Source organism: Xyrauchen texanus, chromosome 47 (assembly GCF_025860055.1).
Source record: "Xyrauchen texanus isolate HMW12.3.18 chromosome 47, RBS_HiC_50CHRs, whole genome shotgun sequence".
Taxonomy (NCBI): domain Eukaryota; kingdom Metazoa; phylum Chordata; class Actinopteri; order Cypriniformes; family Catostomidae; genus Xyrauchen; species Xyrauchen texanus.
In genome coordinates, this window is record NC_068322.1 from 3,185,181 (window position 1) to 3,194,778 (window position 9,598).

The following is a 9,598-nucleotide window of genomic DNA, read 5'->3' on the forward strand; positions in this document are numbered from 1 at the left end:
CATTTATACGTATAAAAATAAAAATATAGCTTTATACACATAAAATAAAAATAAAACTAAGATGCCGAGTCTTGTTATAAAATGCAAAATATCTACAGCCCTTATCGTCTATGTAAAACATATGTATGAGCTAAACTACATTTATATTTCACCCCTCAAGAGAGAGAGAATGATCGAGTCTCGTGTCAAGCCAATGAGAGCCGCAGTTTAGTCATTATGCGTAAGAGAGGGGGAATGAAAGAGCTTCTCTGACAGATCGCGTTTATTTTGGAGCATAACTGTTTGAATAAGAGAGTTTGAGAGCTTCCCTGCATCAATGTTTAAGTATTTACTCGACCACCTTCAGGGTAATTGGCTCTGTGTCTGCTAAACTGTGAGTTGATATTATTTTAATCCGTTTTAATACACCAGCTCTTAGGCAAAACCGTTACTTCTGATGTTTCTGTATTGTAATTAGGCCTAGTTTGGCTTGTTATTTTGTTTAGCTATATTAATATAATATAATATAATATTATAATGTTGACATAATTTCTTTGTTTTAACTCTATATATCAAACTTTACACTGTATTATTTTTATGAAACTTCCGCAATGGCTGTGCGTTTCTGCAACATGGACATTATTACTTTAATGTTGTTGTTTTTTTTCTTCAATATTGGTCAATGCATTATTGATTTATTGGTTGCAACGTTTCTGTTCGCGTTATTTGGGGACTTCAGAGGACTTTTGAACATTTGTGTTTGCATTAAGAAGCATTGGTGCTTCCTGCTTCTTTGACTTCCTTTGCATAAAGTGAACGTCATCTTAAATTGTACTTTGTTGGCTTTAACTCTGTAACAAGTAGAAAAAAGAGAAAATATCTGGAAAATACATTTATCTGGAAATAAATGATCATTTTAAATGGTACTATAGACCAAAATAAATACTTCACCATTTATTATTATTATTATTATTATTATTATTATTATAGTCCCATTAAATGAGTATGTTTTGAGGAAGCAATGTTTAGGTGTTATCGTTTAATAAGGGGAGGAGGTGGCACTGCCCATTTATATTATTGTACTGGAAATACTGGGTACATTATTAGAATTAGATGGGTTTTTATTTACCATATTGTCTTTTTTTTTGGTTTGTTTTTTATTTGGCAGTCACTTTTTTACTTACAGTCAGGGGCGGAGCCAGGAGTTTTTCTAAGGGTTGGCCATGCAGTGGCAAGCGATCAGTCTGTGGTGGCACAGAAATGTTTGGGTAGCATTTTTATATCGTCGGACTGTGGGGGCAAGTGTGCCGCACAAGCCCTCAAAAGTGAAGCCAAAACGTCTCGATCGCCCCCCCGGTGACTGGTCCTAGTGTAGGTCATAAACCCCGCCTCCCCATGTTATTCAACGGGACGTAAGACCAACTAAACAATTAAATTACACTTCACATATCTTTTTTCAAAGATAGTTTTTATCACGTTGATGTAATTTCAAGTGTTTGTTTTCAAAATAAGTTTGTTTTTAGTTAGTTAATTAATGCTATAAAAACGGTGCTGTGACATCATAATTGACAGCTGTGATTGACAGGTTCTCTGAGCGAAGTAGTCACTGAAGCACCAACTGACTTTTTTTCGGGATCTTCAGAGGACTGAGGAGATTGGAGCTTTAAATTTAAGATCGAAATTTCTATAATTAATTATTTCACACCGTCATAAGTCAAAAGTGCAGGGGCGTGTCCTTGCGATTGATTCAGCGAGAGTGAGGGCGGGGCCTTGATTTTGCAGCTTTACTTCCTGCTCACTACTGTGCAGGTCTGGTCCCGAAATCGCAACTGCGCAGACTCAAGTCCCAAGATGTCAGCGCCATATCGGGACACTGGCGGCTTCAGTTCTCACCAATGGAAAAGAGCTAATGGGCATCGTCCATCTTTTTTTACATTCTATGGGTGGATACAATGACACCCGGGACGGAGAGGTTTGGCGACCTTGGTGTGCGCACATGTTAAGTTTGTACATTTGTACAGAGATGATTTCACCTCTAAAGAACTAAATTGTGCCAAGAGAAAATGACTAAAACAGCAATTGCGAGTGGGGTGGCCAATGGGGTGGCCAGGCTTCGGTCCATGGTGGCCACGGCCACCCCTGGCCACCCCCTAGCTCCGCCACTGCTTACAGTGCACTTATTACAGGGACAATCCCCCCGGAGCAACCCGGAGGTTAAGTGCCTTGCTCAAGGACACAATGCTGTGGCTGTGGGGATCGAACCAGCAACCTACTGCTTACCAGTTCTGTGCTTTAGCCCACTATGCTCCTTGCCACAAAAAGATCAATTCTGAGTGTAACAGCAAATGAATAGTGCAAATGTTTCTTTCAGCTGTTGAAAAACCCATATTATCCAACCATGAATTGAAATTTCTATAGTGATTATGGCTCTGCCGTCATTCTCCTAAATGTGCATAGAAACAGTCCTAGTTCAAATTGTGAGCAATTGTTTCTTGTTTTAATTACTTTTAGCATTGGTTATGGAACAGCAAGCCAGTGATGATGAGCCACCAGTAGTTCGTAGAGAAGAAAACAAGAGGAGGAGAAGGAAGATGAAAGCATTCACATCCACCTCAGCTGTACCCATGGATCATATAGCTGTTGAGTTTGTACTGCCCACCACTAACAAAACAAGCAAGAGCCCTGACACACTGCTATTAGACGTGACTGGAAATTGGACGGTAGAGCAGGTTAAGGTTCAGCTCTGGCACAGAGCAGTTACCACAAAGATATGCCCCGAATTTTACCAAAAATACTCGCCAGACCACTGCATTCTCCTCTACCAGAAGAAAGGCAACTGGTACGAGATCTATGATAAGCAGCAGGTGTTTCAAACCCTTGACTGCATCCGCTACTGGAAAGCGTTGAGAAAAGAGTTGGGAAAAATTCATTTGGTTATCAGGCCGCAAGCATCCGAGGATTCTCTTCAGTACCAAAGGTTTCTGAACCACCTCATTGGATATGATGTTACAGATGTCAGCAACGTCCATGATGACGAATTGGAATTCACACGAAGAAAGCTACTCACCCCTCGGAAAATCGAGCTGTCCGATAGAGATCCGAAACTTTATTCAATGGATCCCTGGATAACCACAAAGCCTCTCCCTGAATACATGCTGAGCAAAATAAGTAACACTCAGATTCTGGTGGTGATACACAAGGAGACAACAAGCCAGACCATTAAGGTATCTATCGATGATACACCTGTGCAGGTTCTTCAGAGCTTCTTTGCCAAGATTGCTAACAAGAGAGCGCTTTTTGACATATCAGAAGATGTCAGCGAATCTGATTTTGTCTTGAGAGTTTGCGGAAGAGAGGAATACCTGTATGGCAACTACGCCATCAAAGACTTCCAATGGATCAGACAGTGTCTTAAAAACGGCGAAGAGATCCATTTGGTGTTACAGCACTCGCCAAACCCTGAACAAGATGTAGTCCAAAGAGAGCACTGGTCGCAGGTGGATGACTGCACTGGTGTAGCTGGCACACATGAACAATTGACCATCACTGAAAAAGACCACGAGAAGGTGTTCACCATCTCCCTATGGGACTGCAATCGAAAATTCAGGGTTAAGATCTTGGGGATTGACATACCAGTACTTCCGCGCAATTCAGAGCTGATTGTGTTTGTTGAGGCTAGTATTTTTCATGGTCAACAGTTGCTGGCCCAAGAGAGGACAAGCTCAAAACCCTTCACAGATGAGGTGCTTTGGAACACCTGGCTGGAATTCAATATAAAGATCAAGGACATACCCAAAGGAGCACGACTCAGTCTGCAGGTGTCTTGTGGAAAAGCCCAGACTCAAACTTCAAAGGAAAATGACTGCAAAAACAAGAGCCGCTTGCTTTACTACGTCAACCTGTTACTGGTGGACCACAGGTCTCTGTTTAGACAAGGGGAGTTTGTCTTGCATATGTGGAAGATGCCAGAGAAAAATGAAGACAACAGCAGTGTTAATGCAGACAAGCTTACGTCTGCCACAAACCCAGACAAGACCACTTCCATGGCTGTCGCTATTCTTCTAGACAAGTACTGCTACCCTGTTGCTCTCCCTAAAAGCAAGGATTCTCAAGACTCCGAAATGGAAGGGGAGAGAGGGCAGAGAGAGATGCCCAATCACTTGCGGAAACAGTTTGAGCAGATTATTGCAACTGATCCTCTGCATCCGCTCAGTGAGGAAGATAAAGAGCTGCTTTGGCACTTTAGGCAGGAGTGTATGCGGGATCCCAAAGCATATCCAAAGTTCCTTTCCTCTGTAAAATGGGGCAAACAAGAGGCTGTGTCAATAACACACTTTCTTCTGGAGCGGAGTACCGTATGGGACCTAAGCTCACTTGACGTTGGTTTGGCTTTACAGTTACTCGACTGCCACTTTTCTGACGAAAATGTCCGCACTATGGCCGTCAGAAAGTTAGAGACTCTGGGAGATGATGATGTTCTACGGTATCTCCTGCAGCTTGTTCAGGTAGGCCTCAGGTGATTTACAACAGTGAGACACTCAGTGGTTAGATTTGCATACCAGCACAGACACACTGACTCAACGTGAACAAAGAAACTTCAGTAAGCTATTCAAATTAGTATGCAAATGAGGTTTTTACATAAAATTAACTGACCGACCTCCTGTTGTACCATTATACACAATGTAAGTCAAAGATATTGTTCTATGAAAGATTATATGGAATTGAATGAATGTTAATCTTCGTTGTCTTTTATTAATTGTCTTCTAGGCTGTGAAATTTGAACCATACCATGACAGTGCACTTGCCAGATTCCTTCTCAAACGTGCACTTAGAGTAAGTCAACCTGATCCGTCTGAAGCACTGAATCAGTTTGAAGTGTTTTTGGTTTCATTGGACTACTCTTGTGACTCTTGCAGAGCAAGCGGATTGGCCACTTCCTGTTCTGGTTCTTGCGTAGTGAAATTGCTCAATCCATGCATTACCAGCAGCGGTATGCTGTTATCCTGGAAGCTTACCTTCGTGGCTGTGGTGAAGTTATGTTGCAGGACTTCAGGAAGCAGGTGGAGATCACAGAGGCCTTGCAAAGAGTCGCCCGTGAGATTAAGCTTATGTCTGCAGAAAAGTATGACGTGTCGGCACAAGGTGATGTCTGAAGCCAGTATTTGTCCTAATTATATTCCATTAGGCCACCATAGTGCATTGATATCTAATCTGGTGGGAAAACTGTAGTTGTTTTACAGCTGCGTCAGAAACTGGAAGGAATGCAAATGTCAGGGTTGCCAGAAAGCTTCAAAGTGCCTTATGACCCAGGCCTACGGGCTGGGGCACTGGTGGTACGTAAAACCAAAGCGATACTAACTTCCACTTGGCTCCAATGCTCCCTGTTTGTAATTGCAATATCCACTGTTTATTAGGCCCCATTTTTAATCTCGGATAACTTGGAAAACAAGGTCTCCTTAGGTGAATCTATTATTATTTGCAGATTGAACAATGCAAAGTGATGGCATCCAAAAAAAAACCCTTATGGCTGCAGTTCAAGCGAGCCGACCCCACCACCCTGTCGAGCGACACAATTGGTATCATCTTTAAAGATGGGGATGACCTTCGTCAGGACATGCTAATATTACAGGTGGGTGTGGTCACTATTTTAATGCACGATTGCAGCCATCACTCAACTTATCTATGATAGCTTTTTAATAGATAGTCTTTTTTAATCACAGATTTTGCTAATAATGGAGTCAATCTGGGAGCTGGAATCCTTGGATCTGTCTTTGTTACCATATGGCTGCATTTCCACAGGAAATAAAATTGGTAATGGTGGTGGATTTATTTGTTTTGAAATGTATAAACAGTGGGTTTCTTTTTGGCAATATGTTCCCTGTCGTTTAATTTAAGAAATTAACTTCTATCTTCTAGGGATGATTGAAATAGTGAAGGATGCCACGACTATCGCTAACATTCAGCAAAGCACTGTTGGGAACACTGGTGCTTTTAAAGATGAAATCCTCAGCCAGTGGCTTTGTGAGAAGTGTGTGAATGAGGACAAGGTATATGTTGTTTCAGTTAAAACTATTGTATTTACAGAAAAGGAAGGAAACGTCTCACTTCCTGATGTGTTAGGGTCTTTGTTTGAGAGGGGTTTCATTTGTGCATAGCACCTATGCACAAATAAAGATAAAGTTAGACGTGTGATGTTTGCATGACTGTGTTTGCGTGATGCAAATAAGCACAGTGGAAAAGGTCTTTATTTGGGTATTGAGGCTATCTTAAAGTTGTAAATCATCTTCTTCTTCAGCACCAGCAGGCTGTAGAGCGGTTTGTGTTCTCCTGTGGAGGATATTGTGTGGCAACCTATGTCCTGGGCATTGGTGATCGTCACAACGACAACATAATGATCACAGAGACGGGTAATTGCTCATGATAATGCTATCGCTTGATTTATAATCAGTTGAAGACTTTATATATATATATATATGTTTGCCACTAGGGAACCTGTTTCACATTGATTTTGGACATATACTTGGAAACTACAAGAGTTTCCTGGGGATAAGCAAGGAACGAGTGCCCTTTGTCCTAACTCCTGATTTCCTTTATTTGATGGGCACGACCGGGAAAAAAAGCAGCCCTAATTTCCTCGAATTTCAGGTATACACATACACAGAGTATCTATTATCTCATACCTGTAACAGCATATTAGATTATTTCGCAGTGACTAAGTGTAATCTTTCCTATAAACACAGAACGTTTGCCTGAAGGCCTACATGGCTCTGAGACACCACACCAACCTACTTATCATCTTATTCTCTATGATGCTCATGACGGGTATGCCGCAGCTGACCAGCGAGGAGGACATCGAGTACATACGGGAAGCACTGACGGTCGGACGCTCTGAGGATGAAGCCAAACAACATTTCTTGGAACAAATCGAGATATGTCGAGACAAAGGTTGGACGGTGCAGTTCAACTGGTTCCTTCACTTAGTTCTAGGTATCAAACAAGGTGTGGAGAAACGTTCAGCTTGAGCGTGCCATCGATCCTGCATGACGAAGATCATTTTAGATGAAGAATTAAACCTAAAAGGTTTTTTAAAGACTTAAACGATTCTGTTGTTTAGGCTTTTAAGGTGCAGTCTAAGAGATTGAATCAGTCTACATACCCATAATAAAGTCGGAAAAGCAGGAGTCTGATCACTGGAGAAGGAGCTGGTATTCTGTCAGCCCAAGTTTTAAGACTCTTCAGTCTGCTGAGAGGCAAAATTGGCTAATTACATGTGACATCTTGTGACTATGACATTGAGCTCAGCTGTGATTCGCAATGATTATATGTAGAGGAGGTGGTGGAAAATATGAATTACAATAAATGTATAATTTGAATCATATTTCATTTTACTTGATATCTAACCTGCTAGAGCACAGCTTTTGTTTGAATCACCTAAAATGCCGACATTAAATCACATTTCGATATATTTAATTGTTTTATATTAAAAAAAATTGAAAACAAATGTCAAGTATTCTTTCTCTTTTTTTACTGGCACATTTATAAAACTATTGTCATATCACATTTATTAATTAAGAGGGTGCCATTACATTATTAACCCTCAATCATGAAATTGCACCTATAGATTCTGCCAAAATCCCATAGTTACTACAGTTATTGTTTCTACATTCAAAGCTGTGTTAAATGGCCGATGTTCAGAGTGACAAATAAACATTTCCACAGTATGTAGTTTGCATAATGTGCTCAGTATGCAAATTATGCATTCATCAAATCTGTCACTTGGGACAGGGGCAACATTTGTATACAGCAAAGCCGACTACGCAGAATTCTGTATTTCTCAATGCAATATCCTCTGCAGGAGGACTAGCAGGAAGTGATTTACCCTTACAGAAAAGTGCTGTGGAGGATTATCCCTTACATACATATCGGGATAATGAAGGGATCATAATTCATGTAGGCAACCACCTGATGCGTTTTTCGCCTCCACGTCCTGCATTTAACCCTTGTGCAACCTTTGGGACATTTTTGTCTTTTTCATTTTTGTGTTAATGTCAACGGCATAAATTTAACCAAAGGTGTGTATTTTGATATTGCAATCTCAGATCTTAAATACCATCTATAATACACTGTGTGCACATAAATGGTTACACTCAGGACCTTCAGTACAAAAACGTCCCCATTAAAACTGTGATATTTGATCCCAATTGCCAGAACAGAATAAAATCATGTATTCTATGATATTATGCTTTCGTTCTGGAGCCCTGGTTAAAAAATGTCCATTTTTTATATTTTCCACCAGATGGCGCCATGTTTCTCATGTTTAGCCTATGGAACAAATACATGCTTTTTTCCTATTTTCTGTTAGCTTCATGATTCATGAGCAAAATTCATATTCCCACCTATTGTGTGGGTGTTTTCTATGTGTGTACTGAGAAATGCGTGTGAGAGTAAAAAAACATCAGTGGCATTATGTAAACAAACTGGCATTTAAAGGGTTAAAATCCTTAAAATGAATATTTGCTAGTTATGATCAGGACTGATGTTGGTTAAAAAGTTAGTGAAAGTGGAAAGTAATATATGTAATGTGTTATGGCAGTGTTTTGATGCAAACATTGTCCTCTAAGGTCATGAGTGTTTTTTTTTAAAACACTGCACAAAAAAATAATAATGCATCAAAATCAATGTTGTTGCTAATCATTGACATAACCCAGACTGTGCTAATCAACAACAAAAAAACCTTCGCATATGGAAAATAATTACATTTTTGTTTCATAAAAAACAACAGTGGCATAATATAAACAAACTGGCATTTAAAGGGTTAAAATCCTGAAACTGAATGATTATTTGGTAGTTATGATCAGGACTGATATTGGTTAAAAAAATGTACTAACTGAAAGTGGAAAATAATGTTAATATATATTATAGCATTTGTTTTTACGTGGACATTTTTGTCCTCAAAGGACCTTTTATTATTGATGCACAAGGGTTAAAATATGGTGCCCAGACGTCCCCGTTTTCTGAGGACAGTCCCCGTTTTCCCCGAGCGTTCAAAACAGCCCACATAGTGAATTATATTACATGGCAAAAAACTTAACCCATGCAGCATTGCCTACTGTGTGCCATTTCTTTTCACAGCAGAGGGGGCTACTCGCTAGCAGCTTCAATAATTCATATTTCACTGATTATTTGGTCGGGTCATTAGCTTAAAAATCCCAGGAGATCAGCGGTTACAGAAATACTCAAACATCCATGCGATCATCTATTCAGCCAATTGTGTGGTAGCAGAGCAGTTCATAAAATCATGCAGATACTGGTCAGGAGCTTCAGTTAATGTTCACATCAACAATCAGAATTAAAACAAAATTAATGTGGACTCGTTCCTCTTTAAATAAAGCAAAATCCGGGTTACAGTGATGCACTTACAATAGAAGTGAATGGGAACCAATTTTTGCACGTTACAATACACATTTTTTCAAAAATAAAGCCACAAGATGTAAACAATGAGTGTAAATATGATTTTAATGTGACAAAATCACTCACAAACCTTTTCTGTGTAAAGTTATAGCCAATTTTACAACTTCGTTTCCATGATGACGTAATGTCAACAAACCCTAAAACCCAA

The 9,598-nt window shown here is 39.9% G+C and overlaps 1 protein-coding gene across 1 annotated transcript; it reads left to right on the forward strand.

The window, feature by feature from the left end:
* Positions 1–228: 228 nt before the first annotated feature.
* LOC127638989 (phosphatidylinositol 4,5-bisphosphate 3-kinase catalytic subunit gamma isoform-like) lies at positions 229–7,433 on the forward strand. Its single transcript, XM_052120773.1, has 11 exons — positions 229–373; positions 2,491–4,484; positions 4,747–4,812; positions 4,896–5,121; positions 5,209–5,312; positions 5,462–5,608; positions 5,700–5,790; positions 5,896–6,026; positions 6,275–6,386; positions 6,467–6,624; positions 6,720–7,433. Exons 2-11 carry the CDS (start codon positions 2,499–2,501, stop codon positions 6,999–7,001), a joined length of 3,303 nt encoding a protein of 1,100 aa, XP_051976733.1. The 5' UTR covers positions 229–373; positions 2,491–2,498; the 3' UTR covers positions 7,002–7,433.
* The last annotated feature ends 2,165 nt before the right edge of the window (positions 7,434–9,598 follow it).